Source organism: Solanum dulcamara, chromosome 6, assembly GCF_947179165.1.
Source record: "Solanum dulcamara chromosome 6, daSolDulc1.2, whole genome shotgun sequence".
Lineage (NCBI taxonomy): Eukaryota > Viridiplantae > Streptophyta > Magnoliopsida > Solanales > Solanaceae > Solanum > Solanum dulcamara.
In genome coordinates this window covers 8,557,575-8,575,076 of record NC_077242.1, presented here as the reverse complement: position 1 = coordinate 8,575,076, position 17,502 = coordinate 8,557,575, and the positions used below count along the sequence as shown (strand labels likewise).

At 30.5% G+C, this 17,502-nt stretch overlaps 2 protein-coding genes across 4 annotated transcripts; both read left to right on the top strand.

The window, feature by feature from the left end:
- Window positions 1–447: 447 nt before the first annotated feature.
- Window positions 448–4,072, top strand: LOC129891156 (uncharacterized). Its single transcript, XM_055966426.1, has 3 exons — window positions 448–1,209; window positions 2,259–2,795; window positions 3,962–4,072. The coding sequence occupies exons 1-3, from the start codon at window positions 448–450 to the stop codon at window positions 4,070–4,072; spliced, it is 1,410 nt and encodes a 469-aa protein (XP_055822401.1).
- Window positions 4,073–9,375: 5,303 nt separating this feature from the next.
- Window positions 9,376–14,852, top strand: LOC129892509 (uncharacterized). Of its 3 annotated transcripts, none has more exons than XM_055968088.1 (4): window positions 9,376–10,376; window positions 11,290–11,820; window positions 11,946–12,168; window positions 14,464–14,852. In XM_055968088.1, the coding sequence occupies exons 1-3, from the start codon at window positions 9,567–9,569 to the stop codon at window positions 12,054–12,056; spliced, it is 1,452 nt and encodes a 483-aa protein (XP_055824063.1). In that variant the 5' UTR covers window positions 9,376–9,566; the 3' UTR covers window positions 12,057–12,168; window positions 14,464–14,852. The 3 variants fall into 3 exon arrangements, with proteins under 3 accessions (XP_055824063.1, XP_055824062.1, XP_055824061.1); XM_055968087.1 differs by lacking the exon at window positions 14,464–14,852 and adding an exon at window positions 13,777–14,435 and having other exon boundaries at window positions 9,377–10,376; XM_055968086.1 differs by lacking the exon at window positions 14,464–14,852 and adding an exon at window positions 13,774–14,435 and having other exon boundaries at window positions 9,377–10,376.
- The last annotated feature ends 2,650 nt before the right edge of the window (window positions 14,853–17,502 follow it).

Below are 17,502 nucleotides of genomic sequence, written 5' to 3'. Positions count from 1 at the left end.
GTTATACCATTTTCCTATTAACCAAATAATCATATGACCAAACAAACAATTAGAAAGTTTAATCATTTCCTTTCAATTATATCCAATTTCCTATTAACCAAATAACTATATGACCAAACAAACAAGTCAAACTATAATTACACTCCAATTCCATTCTCATATATCCTTCCAATTTCCAAATAGGCCACAAGTGTATTTGTGTTAGTAAGGTAAAAGAATATTACTTGCTAATTTTCAAAAGCTTGTCAGTTTCTGCTCACAAAATCCAGTCTAAGATTCACTAGGTCTACCAATATATTTTACTTAAACACATTTTCACACACATTGAATCTGTCCCCAAAAAATGCTTCATCATTTTTAAACACATTTATTTGAAGGGTATAGAGGAAATAATTGACTTGAATAAGTCATTTTCAGTTCACTCAGCCTTCTTTAATCAAATTAAAAATGTCAGCTTTCAAAACCACATTTTGCTTCAAAGACATTTTCTTGATACTCATTTTTATGTCAATTTTTTTTATTGCTCTCAATTACCATTCTTCCATCCTCCACCAATTAACCTCTTTCTCCTTCGCTATCGTCACCGCCACAAAAAATTCTCCGACCACCGTTAACCACCTTGTTTTCTCAATTGCTTCTTCCTCTAAGACCTTTTCAAAACGCAAAGAATTCCTCCATCTATGGTATAAACCTAATTTTACGAAAACTTACGTCTTCTTAGATCACTTTTCGTCAGAAATTTTTAATTCCCCGAAAAACATCGATCTTCCATCGATTCTCATTTATGATGACATGTCTCGATTCCCGTATACCCATCGTGCGGGTGCACGTTATGCCCTTGGCCTAACGTACATGATTAAACAAGTGGTTGCGCGTAACGATCCTAACGTGCGATGGTACATTTTCGGGGACGACGATACAGTTTTTTTCGTGGATAATTTGGTGAAAATGTTAGAAAAATATGATCATAATGAATGGTATTATATAGGATCTAATTCAGAGAGCTATGTTCAAAATGATTATTTTTCTTTCGATATGGCATTTGGTGGAGGCGGATATGCAATAAGTCGTCCTTTAGCTAGGGTTTTAGCTAGGGTTTTGGATTCTTGTTTGATGAGGTACCCAAGTCTCTATGGTAGTGATGCTAGGATTTTCTCTTGTTTGGCTGAGCTTGGAGTGAGTTTAACACATGAACCTGGTTTTCACCAAGTAAGTAAAACATTTAAAAGTTATTGCTCTCTTTTACTTTTGGTAAATGTTATTTACTGTTGCTCGGTTCTAAATTAGTTGTCATGTTTTGTTTTTTGAGAATTAAATTATATGAATTTTGATAAATATTTTAAAAATGTATTAACCAAATTGATATGAGAAAAGTTTCAATTTTTAGTACTTTTTGTATAGTTTTCAAATATTTAAATTTTAATTGTAAAATATTGAGTTGATCTAATTTAATTTAGCTTAGAAAATGAGTAATTTTGAAAAGTAAACTATGACAACTAATTCGAAATGAAAGCAATATATTTCCCTACTTTTCAACTCTGATTTAATGATATTAAGAGGCTTATATAAAGTTCTAGTTACATGTTTAGTAGAATTGAGAAGTTTTGATAAATACTTTATATTTGTGTAAATTTTTTACGAATATATAAATAATTTATTCAGAACCTAACAAACTATCTTTTCGAAAATTCACAACCATAAACTCAAAATTTTGAATTTGGCTATGGTGATATTTCATTGTTTTTCTTCCCCTCCTTTAGATAATCCTGCTATTTGACAGTCTTTTGATATATTCAAATCCGGTAAATCTTGTTTTTATTAACGATATTTCGGGAATAGGGTGGAATTTTAGTGTGAATGGTTCATATAACTAATCCCAATTAAGATGGAATTGAGTTGTTATTAGTATTTCTTTTTCTTTGTTAATAAAATTCATCTTGAGTTCTTGACACTTAGATATATCATAAATTCATAATATAGATTAAAAAGAGAGAGAAAATATCATTATATTAAAATAGTGATTTTTTTTGATAATTTAGAGGACAAATAGGTACGTAGGCATCACTTGCATCAATTCCCTAGAATTAAAATCATGATGCGCAGATAATATTAAAAAATATTAATGATATCAAAAATTTGAAAATATTAGATCTTACTGCTTTTACAAAATTTCACCTCATGACATCTTGCTTTATATTCATCTATTCAAACATTTCCACTATTAATATTTCATCTCTTTTAATTATTATATTTGTCAGGATGATTTATGGGGAAATCTATTTGGATTGCTATCATCACATCCATTATCACCATTACTATCACTTCATCATATAGAAGGTGTACAATCAGTTTTCCCTAACATGACCAAAATTCGAGCTCTACAACATTTCTTCAAAGCTGCTAACACTGATCCTGCAAGAATATCACAACAAACTATTTGTTACGATCGAAAAAATTCATTATCAGTCGCAGTGGCTTGGGGTTACGCGATACAAGTATACGAAGGCAATGTTAAAGTTCCGGAGCTTATAACAGTTTTAAGGTCGTTTGATTCATGGGATAAAGATAAGAAAAGACCATATTTTATGTTTAGGACAAAGGTGGAATCTAGGGGTCCTTGCAAGAAAATGGTTGCATTTTTGAAAAGTGTTGACTCTAATGGAGATAAAGTTTGGAGTAATTATACAAGGCACAGAGTAGTGGGAAAAACATGCACAAAAGATGGCAATAAAGTAATCAAGAATTTGGAAGAGATTAGAGTCTTTTCTACCAAGTTGGATAGTGAAACTAGACAGGTATGTTGGTTATGTTTGTATCATTGTTATTTTGCTTCTTCCTTTTTTTTTTGTTTGTATATAGTAATTGTGGAATCAGAATTTTTAGTAAGATGATTCAAAATATAAAAATGAAATGTATCAAAAAGCTAAGGGGATTGATCAATATCTACTATGTACCTAAAAAGATTGACCTAGCTCTCTCTCTATATATATATTGAAATTATCCGGCGATGACCCCTTGACACCTCTTGGCTTTGCTCATGTTTTTTTTTGCCTCGCTGAATCATTTTGATGTTGAAAAAAATACGAATAGAAAAGCACCAAAGGATATGGCCTAGTGGTCAAATCAATAGCGCGTGGATTGAGCTCCACGAAGCCTTATATTCAATTTTTAAAAGAAACAAAATACTAGGTAATTTCTTTTCAACTGTTCTAATCTTGATGAACATAGTTATCTGATAATACCGGCTTGTTGCTGGATTGCCAGTGAAAGGTAACAGGTATCCTGTGAAATCTTGAATTTCCAACGAAGAAAAATTTGATATTCCAATGGAAAGTCCAAAGAGACAGTTGTGATGAATACAATGTTGATGGGGAACTTTTCAGAAATTTTGTTTTTTTAGTATGTAGTACCGGTAAATAATATATATATCAACATTACAATTAGTTCGATCATTATTCAATATTTGCAAATTTAAACTTTTTTTTTCATGCAGATTTGAATTTCATTAGGATAGAAGGCTAGTATATAGTCACGATAGTCTATCGTATTAGTAGCTCTTTAGCACACTATAAATTTTTATTCTCTGATATCTGCTATTATCTATTATTTTTCGTACTTTCTGTACTTTCCATACTTTCATTACTCTATTTTATTTGTAGCGCCCCCGTTATTTGCCTTATCATATCGCTTTAAACTTATTGACCTCTTCACTTCTTAGCCTTATCTAACGTCTTTTTATACTTTATTGAGTCGAGGGTCTCTCGGAAACAGCTGTCCTACCTTGGTAGGAGTAAGGTCTGCGTACAATCTATCCTCTCAGATCCCACGTTGTGGAATTACACTGGATTATTGTTGTTGTCTTTGAATTTCATTATTTGAAATATAACAAGTACTTGTAAACTATTGACAGACTTATTTGATTATTATTTTAAGCTAAAAGATTTTTTTTAAAATGTTTCAGGTTAGGGCGCCACGTCGTCAGTGTTGTGACATATCATTATCGTCCGAGAAATCTATGGATATTCAAATCAGACCATGTGGAATTGATGAGTTAATTACAATGTCTCCCTAGAAATTGTTTATAAACTATTCTTTTTTGTGGAGAAATGTTTCATTGTTAGAAGCATTTGTGACCGTTGTAATTTAGACTAGCCCCAACGTTATATTTAGGATTTGTTTGGGCATGATTTTAAATTATCGGTGATTTGAAATTATGTTGATTTGAATGAAATTTATTTGAATTTTTAAAGTTATACTTGTTGACACTCATTTTTGACCTTCCACAACGCAAATTAGCTATCAAGTTTCTTTAAAATTTTGAAGCATCTTTAAATAGATTTTATTTTTAACTAAATAGAATGATATTTAGGTTAGTTTAATTATAGTTTGTATTTTAAAAAAATTTCGTAAAACAAAAACTCAAACTCCCACATCGAAAATTAGAAGGAAATTTATAGTTTTTGAAGCCTATATAAAGGCTTATATTCTTATTAAGAAGAAAAGAAGTGGAAGGTTTTTTTTAGCCACCCCAAAGTTAGAATTTTTTTTAACTTGGCTAGGATTTTGGACTCTTGTCCCCAGCCTAAAAGTTATGAAAATTTCTAGCTTTCAATCTATATTTTTCTTCAAGAAAAATAGGAGATTGAAGTCAAAATTTAGGCTAAGAATAGTGTTCTTATAACGTCGAACCCACGAAGGTTCGAGTCTAAATTTTTAATCTTTTTTTTTGTAGATTGGAGTTTCATCAAACTCTTGGGTGGTGGTGAAGTTGTCTTCCGCTCATCGTCTTCAATCTTGTTGCCCGGAAAGAGGTAAAATATTTTTCAGCTTTATTCTATTTAATTATTTCATGTTTTATATTTAGTTGATTCGTAGTCTTATTTTTTTTTAGTTAGTATGTATATAAGAATAATTAGATTAATGATATAAATTTGTTATAGTTAGCATGTGTTAGGATTAATTAGCTAGAATATGTTAGGATTATTTCATGAAAGCACTTAGTTTTATTCATTATTTTTCCAAGTAGTTTGACACTATTATTATTATTATTATTATTATTATTATTATAATTATTATTATTTTTATTATTATTATTATTATTATTATTATTATTATTATTGTTGTTGTTGTTGTTGTTGTTGTTGTTGTTGTTGTTGTTATTATTGTTGTTGTTGATTATTATTATTATTATTATTATTATTATTATTATTATTATTATTATTATTATTATTGTTGTTGTTGTTCTTATTATTGTTGTTGTTGATTACTATTATTATTATTATTATTATTATTGTTGTTGTTGTTGTTGTTGTTCTTATTATTGTTATTGTTGTTATTATTATTATTATTATTATTATTATTATTATTATTATTATTATTATTATTATTATTATTATTATTATTATTATTATTATTATTATTGTTGTTGTTGTTGTTGTTGTTATTATTATCGTTGTTCTCATTATTGTTGTTCTTATTATTGTTGTTGTTGTTCTTGTTATCATTATTGTTATTCTTCTTATTGTTGTTGTTATTATTATTATTGTTGTTCTTCTTATTATTATTATTGCTGTTCTTATTATTTATTGTTGTTCATGTATTATTTATTGTATTTATATTGATTCGGTTTGTAATAATTTAGTTAGTTATGTCAGTTATGCTTTCTTAGATATTAATTTTAATTTGTTTTAACCTAATTAGATTCCCCTAAAGATAAACCAATTCATATTAATTTTGCTCTTTAAATGATTTTCTACCTTTACTTAGTTATTTGATAAACTTTTACTTTTTTTTATATACATCTATATTATTTTCAATGTTTAAGTTTAATCATTTTTTCTAAAAAATAATTCTAAAGTCTTCATTTTATTTTAAATTAATATTTTTAAAAGTTAGTCAAATAATTTTTTAAATCGTCGGATAACCACGCGTTAGCGGCCACTTTGAATGCTTAACACCTTCTCAAAGTGGAAATAAGAATCTCGTACCTTTTTCTCTGAATTTTTAAGACTTAAATCTGTTAGGGTCTTTTAAATTAAGTTTTCTTAATTTCTTTAAAAAATTAAGTGGCGACTCCTCTTTTACTAAAATTGATTTTTTCTTATAAAGATGAAATTAATTTTGCACTTTGTCCATTTTTCGACATAACAATACTTTATTTTTATAAACATAAAATCATCATAAATTGTAAAAACACCCCCAACTTTTATAAAAACTCATCAAATGAGATAGTTCATATAAAATATAAAATGAAGTATCGAAATATCTTAAGCTATCGCATTAATAAATTGTATATCTCCAAATTCCTTTTTATGAATAAATATTTGTGATTACATACTATTACAAATTTTTAAATACATATAATTTTACAAAGATTCACTAATCAATCATAATTATAATAATTAGCTATTCTTTGATATAATCATTCCATATGATACGGGTAATCTCGTCACATCAAATATAAATATTTTCTTGCAAAATATAAACTTATGGATTATGTTTAAAAAATATTAAAATCACAATTTAAAATTTGAAATTCTACTTTTTAAAATGTTTCTTTTTCTGTTTAACCATTCTTTAAGTTCATATTTTCATATGATATATTTAAGTTGATAAGATTAAAAAATATTTTAATATATTTAATATATATATGTTTGATTTAAGATTGCAAAATTCAATTTTTTAAAATTCACGTGCCAAATCAATCAAGGCATACAAATTGATATAGAAAATAAAAAAAGGACAGTCCGATGCATTAAGGCTCCCGCTATGCGCAGGTCCGAAGAGATATAGAAAACAAATGTGGGGAAAATCTTTTAGGCAATAGAAAAACTACGTGAACCACTCCACCTTAACAACAATCTATTTAAATATTTGTTATGTATTGTTTTATGATCTATCATATTATATTATATTATTTAATGATTATAATATTTGAATATATTGTATCATTTTTTATTATTATATAATGTCACATATGAAAAAAAAGAGGTATATAATAGAACTACTCTAAAAAGATAGGATAGAGAATAAAATAGAATTATTAAATATAAGTAAAGACAACAAAAAAAGAAAACATTAAGATAACAACATAATCACACCAAGTTGGTCGTTACATAAAATAAATTTTTTCATCGTTACCTAACAATAGATTAACACGATACGATAAAATAAAATTTAAGTAACAATCAAAATAAACATGATATTTACACTAACAATACAATACAGACTGCTAATAACCATCTAAACAAAGTATAAATTATCGGCTTAGTCACCTTGAATACAAAGTCATTTTTGTTAGAGAACATTTTACCTATTAATATGAAATTTTCTAATGTTACCTCACACTCAAAGCTTATTCCCCATTGTCCCACTAGCCGACCTTGTCCCTTGTTATTTTTGAGGTCATATCTAGTATTTAGAATTTGCCTCGATTTGATATTGCTTTCGCGATCCACATCGAAATAGTGCTTTACCCCTAGATGTCTAGTCAACTAATGTGTCTCAATGCATTTCGAAAAGAATCAACCAGCTTTAGATCCAAGCGTCATTTCACTCCTAATCATAACTCAACTATGTTCGAGTTTAGTCAAATTTCAATGTCCTCTAAATATCGAACATCCAGTGAAAAAAAATAAAAAGTTTAAGTTTTTGGCTAAAAATATTTCTTAACTATGGGACAAATTTAAGGTACATTCCTGTGTTATAAAAGTGAACAAAAAACATCCCTTACCTATATCAAAAATTGCAGTATTCATCCTTCCGTTAGTTTCTTGACAAAAACTAACGGCTATGGTCTAAAAGTCAGCAGTTTGGCCTGACAACTTGGATTCAAGAAAAGACAAAATTCGAAGTTGAATAAACAACATAAAATACTACATACAACTTACTTAGTTTTGTCATCGACCAATCAATTGATTCAAATCCAATTTATCAAATGCACACTTAAGCCAAAAAAGAAAAAATATATCAAGGAATAAAGTCTTAATAGATATGAACAAAACAATCAAAGCTATAATTGAAGCATTGAAATAAAAGAACTGACAGTAATAAATACAATGAAAAACTTATTTAAAAAAAAAATTTGTATATTGACCAAGTAAATCATCCCTTTTATGCAATTGTTGAAGCATTCATATCATAAAGAGTTAAGTTGAAAGATTATACAGAAATAGAGTTTTTTGTACTAAGAATTTCCACGGAAGCCTTTATTTTCACTGAATCCTCTGTTGTCTTTCTTCATCCGACCCGTTTTCATTTCCGTTGTCTGTTGGCCTTTGCTATTTGATTCAGATGAGTTTAGCCCATATTCACTCATCGGATTACTGTACTGATCACTACTGCATAAAAGCCGTCACGCGTCGATTATAAGGTTGAGGAGGAAAGGTAGAGAAAATAGAGCGAGAGGAAGAAGGAAGAAAAATGACCATAGCCGTTAGTTTTTGCCAAGAAATTAATGGAAGGATGAATATTAAAATTTTTGACATAAATAAAAAATATTTTTTGTTCACTTTTATAATATGGAAAAGGGTCAAAATTACCCCTGAACTTTGAAAAATAGTTTATTCATGCCCTTCGTTATACTTTAGGGTCAATTATACCCTTATTGTTATACTTTGGGCCAAATATGCCCTTGAGTATAACAGAGTGCCACGTGTCGGCCTCTCAGTGACCAACTTATTTTCCCTTTTAAATATGTTTTTTTATTTATTTTTAAATCTATTTTTTATTTGTTTTTAAATCTGTTTTTAAAATTTATTTTTTTAAATCTATTTTTTAAAATATGTTAATTTTAAAAAACAGATTTTTTTAAAAAAATATTAAAAACAGATTTTAAATAAAAAGTTTTTTTTTTAAAAAGATAAAAAAAACAGATTTTAAAATAAAAAAGATAAAAAACAGATTTTTTTAAAAAAAGATTAAAAAACAGATTTTAAAATAAAAAGATTTTAAATCTGTTTTTAAAATTTATTTTTTTAAATCTATTTTTTTAAATCTATTTTTTTATTTGTTTTTAAAATCTTTCTTTTTTTTAAATCTTTTTTTTTATCTTTTTTAAAAATAAATTGTTTTTTTAAAATTAACATATTTAAAAAAATAGATTTAAAAAAATAAATTTTAAAAACAAATAAAAAACAGATTTAAAAACAAATAAAAAAACACATTTAAAAGGAAAAATAAGTTGTCCACTGAGAGACCGACACGTGACACTCTGTTATACTCAAGGGCATATTTGGCCCAAAGTATAATAATAAGGGTATAATTGACCCTAAAGTATAACGAAGGGCATGAATAAATTATTTTTGAAAGTTCAGAAATAATTTTGACCTTTTTCCGTTTATAATATATGAATTTACTTTAAGTTTATCGGATAGTTGATGGATGTTTTAAGCCAAAACTCTAAAAGGCTTCACGTGACATCATTTGGTCTACTTTTTCATTAAACACCATCGTTCAAACCCAGAAACAGAAGCAGAAACAGGGGATCTCCAGAAACAGAACAAGAAATCTGAAATCTGCTCACAACACAGTTCGATTTCCATAGTTACAGTTACTATCCAGTTTCCATGCTCAGTGCATCCAACACAGTAGAAATGCCTATGGTTCCAAGATTCCTCCATACCCAAAATCGACTCAAAGATGTTCTCTTACTCTTCTCCACACTTGTCATCTTCTACCTCATCTTCCTCCTTCACCACATTCATACCCCTAAAACTTCCTTCAATCCAAATCCCAATTTCTCCAAAACCCCCTCAATTCCCACTAATCTTTCAATCTCACACATCTTCTTCTCAATTGCCGCTTCTTCTTCTTCTTTCTCTCTCCGTCTTCCTTACATTAACCTCTGGTACAAACCCAATTCCACCAACGTCGTCGTTTTCCTAGACGACCCGATTTCCAGTTCTACCCTCTCTGTTTCATCTCCCCCCATTCTTGTTTCATCGGATACTTCCAAATTTCCTTATTCTTTCCCTTCTGGTCGTCGTTCGGCGATCCGGATTGCACGTATTGTTAAAGATACTTTTGATTTAGTTAAAAATGTAAACTTTACTGATACTCGTTGGTTTATTTTTGGTGATGATGACACTATTTTCTTTACGGATAATTTGGTTAGAGTTTTGTCAAAATATGATTGTGAGAAGTGGTATTATGTTGGGTATAATTCGGAGAGTTATGAGCAGAATGAGAAGAACTCGTTTGATATGGCATTTGGAGGGGGTGGGTTTGCCCTTAGTGCTCCATTGGCTAAGGGTTTAGCTAGGGTTTTGGATTCTTGTTTGATGAGGTACCCTCATTTGTATGGAAGTGATTCCAGGATTTTTTCTTGTGTAGCTGAGCTTGGAGTACGTTTGACCCGCGAACCTGGATTCCATCAGGTGACTTTTGCTTATGCTCAGTGAATTAAGGTCTGTGTATACTATACCGTCCCCAGACCCCACTTGTGGGATCATATAGGGTATGTTGTAGTTGTTTTTTGTGGGGTTTGGATTCCATGAACAAAACATGGACTATAAACTAATAGACCAAGATGGAATTTTGGAGCTGGCTTTCATGAGATGACCTTATTGGTTGATCTTAAGATTCATTGGTTAGATGTTTTATTCCTAGTTGAGTAAAAACATGAGGCAAATGATAAAGCACGTTAGTACTATGTGAAATCTTGTCAAGTTCGCGTATCACAGGGAAATGTTTGAACTTTTGATATCTTTTGGTTGATTTAATGAGCAGCATATTGAAACTATGACCACTCTGTTTAGCATGTTATCAATGAACATAACTGCTCTTTTTTCTTCAATTGTAGTTCTGCAATTGCTATGATAGTTGAAATAAGGCTCGTTTTGATACAAATAGTGTTTAATGTTTTTTTATATTTGTACTCCCTCGGTCCCAAATTATGTGATGGTGTTTGAGTGTGCAAGGAGTTCAAGAAAGAACGACTTTTGAAACTTGTGGTCACAATCAAGTCATAGATATTTGTTTGGTTATAAATCATCTCACTAACGATAAAGTGAGAATTTTAAAGTTAAGTTGTTTCTAAATATAGAAAAGTGTTAATTCTTTTTTGGGACAGACTCAAAAGGAAATACTATCACATAAATTGGATGAGGTAATATGTTTTTAGTATGCTACCTTTTTGTGAGCTTACGAGTTACCTCAAATTTTTCCCTTTGCTTATGGAAATTCAATGAACTAGCCTTTTGAGAGTTCCCATGTGAGTATATAAGCCACCTAGGATGTTCTTGATTTATCTTTTGTATATTAAATCAAAATTGCTTTCACTATAAATAGGTTGATGTTCGAGGAGAGCTGTTTGGTATCCTTGCTGCACATCCATTATCACCTTTGTTATCACTTCATCACTTGGATGCGGTGGAGCCACTTTTTCCTGGCATGACTAGGATTCAAGCAGTGGACCATCTTTTCAAAGCTGTCCATGCTGATCCTGCTAGGATTTTGGAACAAACTGTGTGCTATGACAAGTCCAATTTACTGACAGTTTCAGTTGCATGGGGTTATGCCGTTCAGGTGTTTGAAGGGAATGAACTTCTTCCAGATCTCCTCTCGCTGCAGCGAACATTTAGACCATGGAAAAGGGGTAAAAATGTTTCTGCAAGCTATATGTTCAACACTAGAGTCAACCCTAGTGATCCTTGCAAAAAACCTGATGTCTTCTTCTTGCAAAACGTGCTTTCTAGTAGAGATGGCATATGGACTGAGTATACAAGACACAATGTTAGGAAGTGTGTAGGAAGTAATCCTACAAAACAGTTGGTAAAGATAAGGGTCTTCTCACAGAAGTTAGCCGTTGATGTTGAACAGGTACTCTGCATGCCTATGGACCCTGAACTTTGTTTTCATGGTCTCGTTATTATTACTGTGCCTTTATTTGTGGTGTATTTCTATCTCACGCTTCTTCTGCTGAATATCTAATTTTCCTGAATCAGTTGAAGGCACCTCGCCGACCATGCTGTGACATTTCATTACCTATCAATGAGACGATGATAGTTGGTATTAGACAATGTGGGCATGATGAGTTGATCTCAATGCAGACTTAGAATGATACTTAAAATTGCTCGACAAATGACCTGTCAATCCATAGTTTGGACGAGCGGGGAGTTATGCAGTCTCTTGACAGAACTCTCTCTTCCGATTTCTGAATTTTATAAGGTACCTTTCTTGTCAGAAAGACATCACGTGCCTTCTTTTTTCCACCTGTTATTGATTGCTTTGATTTGCAGAAGACTCTTTCTCCTAGTGCTATTTCTAAATTATATAAGGTCCTACTTTCATATGCAATATTATTCGCCAAGTCACACTAGAATGTTGGGTGGCATTGAAACTTGATGTTAATAACTCATATCATCTGGCCTCTTTTGCTACCATGGTAGCACCTACTGTGGTCAACACCAATAGCGTTAGGGAGACAAAGCTTACACTCATTCACATTGGTTCATCCTGCTATGCCCCGAGCCTTTTGCTCTTCTAAAGTAAAAGGTGGACGGCCATTCGTCAAGGCCCAGAAATCCTATTCCTATTAAAACCAAGAAATATAGGTCTGCCTGCCATCCATATCCATGTTGTCTTTAAGGAATCATGACATGACATCACTAGTGTGTGATAAATGTTAATGCATCTCGAACTTTTACTTCAAGGAGAAGAAAGACTCTCCAAATCTATTAAAATAAATTACTCCTAGAGAAATGATAACTGTTGGAGGCACAGAGAGGACACATGGGATTTCAATGTGTTTGAGAGAGACAGAAACACATGACATCAGTTCCAACTTGCTATGAAACTTGGGCCGTGTTTGATTTCTCTCTGTTAAATTATTAGTTGCAAAATCCATTAATTTCAGAATTTGGGCAACTATAAACTAAATAGCTTTTGCTGATGCATTACTATTGAGTCTCTAAAAAACCAATAAGAAAAGAAAAAATCATACTTAAAAGGTAAATTTGTATACAAAAACATACCAAGACCGTAGAAGGAAAATTGCGAAATTTACAGGTATCAATATAGGCTTGGTGGTAGAAGGTGGCAGGTATCTCGTGGAATTAGTCAAGGTGCGAGAAAGCTGGCCCGGACACCACGGTCATTGAAAAAGGGAAAAAGGTCAAAAATGCCCTTAAACTATTTGAAATGAACATAAATGCCCTCCGTTTATAGTTTGGTCTAAAAATGCCCTTGCTGTCAATACTTTGATCTAGAAATGCCCTTATTGTTATTTAATGGGTCAAAAATGCCCCTATTGTTACCAAATGGGTCAAAAATGCCTTTTCGAATAAATATATTTGGTAACAATAGAGGCATTTTTGACCCATTAAATAACAATAAGGGCATTTCTGGACCAAAGTATTGATGGCAAAGGCATTTTTGGACCAAACTATAAACGGACATTTTTGTTTATTTCAAATATTTTAAGGGCATTTTTGACCCTTTTCCCTTAAAAAAAAGAATTGTTGAATGGGGGTAACATTTATCCTAATGGTATTTCATGCTTTTCATCCTAAGTATCGTTCGACTCCTTCCTTATAAATTGTCTTCAGTTTAGAAAAGAACTGCATTTTATAGCACCCTTGTTACTTAGGCATGTGCAAGTACACTGGGTTTCAGAGCATACCATAATTTGACACTTAGTCTTTGATAACTTGTAGCTGACATACTTATCAGTCAGTATAACATGGACGAAGAAACTGGGAATTGGTACTTAGATGATTTTGTTAGCGTTCTGTTTCTGTAACATGGCTCAGGTTAACCCACCTTATTTAATAGCAGCAGGTATATTGGTAGCCAAGAATCTCTGAGCAAAGTGTGGCAAACATATATGTGCACAAAAAGAAGAGAGATTTGAAATTGACACGTTTGGAACAATTACTCATGAATTTTGCTGGCTAGGATTGCTTTATTCAGCAGACTCAGCACACAGCCGTCGTATCTATTAAAGCTTGACATTTTTTTTTTCTTTTTTTAGTATTTTTCGAATTGAATGCCTTTTAAGACTTTTGTCATTAGGTTTGAATTTCTGTTATTTGAATAGTTGGTATAGAGCATCATTAAAATGTCAAGATAGATTCAGCTTTTGCACTGAAGTGATTATACAGGCCTTAGCAGTGATAATAACGATGCTTTGAGTCGTATTGCTTGATTCACCTGCTGAAACTTGCCAGGAATAGATCAGAGAAGTTCCAAATGTTGTGTGCGCATTGCTAAAGCAAAATTTGGAGCTCCTTCTCCCTTAATTTCATTTCCTTTTGGTTTTCTCGTTAGGGCATTGTTTTAAGGGCTGAATGCATTATTTTGCAGTAGTTTGACCTTATTACCACAAAGATTTTGAGTTACTCTTCATTTCATTCGAAACTGATAAAATGTAGTGGTTACACTTTTATTATTGACTTTTCTGCTTCTTCCTGTAGATTTGATTTTTGAATAGTGAAGTTCATTTTCTTGTCATTGGCATTGCAGATTTATGTGATTGTTACTCTACCCTCTCTACTATTAAGGAACCCTAGTAGGAGGGTGTCATGTGTCTTGCATCTCTTATGGAATGCGTAGTAATCACTCTTCAGAAACTTTGTTGGTTCGTCGGTCGATTTCAGGGATCTCATGGCTAGCCTTTGCGCTTATAATCCGATATACCACTGATTGAAGTTGTTATTCTTATGTTTTTATGGACTATGTTGAGTCTAAATTTTAGGAATTTGTACTGGAGAAAGATGTGTTATGTAGTAACTAGTAGCTTCAGCCGGCGATTAGCTGAGACTGGCCTCAGAGAAGTTTTGTAAGGTCACACGAAAGGCTTATATTAATTCACAAGAAATAAAGATATATCTTCTTCTATTGTTTAATTCGAATTTAGTATCCACATCAAAGTTCCTTATCCCAACTTGAAAATGTCATAGGAAAACTTTCGATTCAGAGGAAGGCAATTTTATGGTAAATATATTTGGTAGACTAGCAATTGTCTTTTACTTATAATTCCTTTGTTTCAATTCTATTGTTCTACTTATTTCAATTCGTTTGTTCTATTTTTTTTGGAGGAAATTTTATAAATAGCTGAGAGAAAAAACTTAATTAGCCTCCATAGCTAGGGCTGTACAGGACAAACCGATAAACCGCACCAAACCGACAAACCAAACCAAACCGGAAAAAAAACCCGACTAGTGGTTTGGTTTGACTTGATTTGGTGTTTGAAAAAAAAACCCGACCATTATAGGGTTGGTTTGGTTTTAACTAAAAAAAGTCAAACCGAACCCAAACCGACCCGATTATAGATATACTACTTTTAAATTATGTTATACTAAAAATATTTATTAAAATGTAATTTATAAATATTTTTTAAATTTTTTTCATAATTTTTGTTTTCTTTCTTACATTTAGATTTGGACTTGAGTAGCCCATCTAAATAATATACAAAAAAAACTTATCTTATAAAGTTATATTATAAAGTTAAAACTTTAAACAGTGTTGTGCCTCCATCTTATATGTTGATATTTTGTACTAGAACTCATTTTAAGAAGCACTGCTCTGTGCTTTTTATTAGATACTATGAGAAACCCAAAAAAATCCGAAAAAATCCAAAAAACCCGAGAAACCCGAAAAACCCGAGAAACCCGAAAAAACTCAAAAAATCCGAGAAAAATTGATATCGAAAAACTCGACTTTTATTGGTTTGGTTTGGTTTATAGATTTAATAACCCGACACAAATGGTTTGGTTTGTAAAAAATCCGAACCAACCCGGTCCATGTACACCCCTATCCATAGCTACCGTTTGACTAATTACGCTCCATAACTTTGCTATAGGTATTTTCGTTTGTATATTTTGCGTGCATTTAATAATTTATACGATTCGATTTCTAATTATTATTTTTTGAGGAAAATGAGCGATAATTTCGATTGTAAAAAGGAAAACAATACCATAAATCATAGGATTGTATCTCATTAGAATTCCAATAATGACTTTATAAACATGTCAAAAAATGACTTTATATATAATATAAGTAAATGTATATAAATGTTGAAATTATATAAATAATAGCTGGAACGAATACTTGTTAATGATATACAAATACAAAAAAGTAATTGTATATAATTATTGAAAATATACAAATAAGGTCTAAAAAGTAAGAAAGCCGCAATAAACATTGATACGTTAAATTTATAGAATCGTACATAACATAATGTGAAATATATTGATAGAAATATAAATCACAATAATGTTGAAATTATACAAATAATAGTTGGAACGTATACTTGCTCATATTTATCAAGTATACAAACATGGTAACCATATACAATTTCGAAACTTATACAAATATAATTTTTTTCATAACTTATACAAATTAAATATCTCAACAAATTATATAAACAAAAAAATTAATTGATAAATACACATGAATCTATTGTATAGATACAACTATAAATTTGAGAAAATTGGCTATAAATCTTGAAAATTGTAAGGTTATACAAAAATAACAAAAACAATTTCAACAGAATATATATACCAATTAATTTATACAATTCACCTCAATTCCATCCCCGCCTTGATTGTTTATTAATCGAATTGAGCATCTTCTTCTTTGGATGATTTCGATATATTGTTTGTAAATGTAATTTCTTTTACCTTATGCTTAATTTTTTAAATCAGAACATCATCTGAATTATCTTCCTTCCGTTTATCTCCTTTTTTGTTCTTATTTTTAGAATTAAAAACATGCAAAAGTTGTTGAAATCTGGGAGAAGGGAAAAAAAGATTTTTTTGCTTTGAAATTTGGGAGCATGATTTTAGAGGGAAAGAAAAAATTTTAAAATTTTGAAATTTAATTGTGTTTGAGTGAATTAAGGAGAAAAATAAGTAAAAAGATTATTAAGAGAGAGAAAGTCTATTTTGTAAAATTCAGGGAAACCGAATTATACAAAATTGGATGTGGTCGGTAGGATTATATGTTAGTGGCGAACAATAATTTTTTTAAATTATAGCTATGTTAAATAACTAAGAAGTATATGTTTGCTTAATCGCGCTATTTTTCTTTTTTCCTTTTTCGTCTGTTTAAGAGAATGTTTTATTTTTTGGAAATTATTTAATTTTAATTTTTTACATAATAGGTTTAAGACCACAAAATTAATAGTCAATTTGATATATTTATTTTTAGTTTATGATTACATAATCATAAAATACCAATAGTTCAGGTCCAGAGTTGGGCAACCGAACCCTCTTTTGTGTTTAAATTTACTACAAATGTCACCATCCTAAATCAACACATGTCATGCACCTCTTCTTAGTTTTCACATTTTCATACACATTGACGTTTTGCTAATTTCTTTTTCTTTGAATGTGAGAAAACACTGTTTTTTCCACCAATTTTCCTTTTTCACGTCAACATTATTGACTCATTTCCACCACCTGGAGACCTCTTATTGGACTCAAACATGGCGTTACATATTCAAAAGTAACCTCACATTTTCCATCAGTAACTCTTTGTAATTAATAAAACATGTAGACA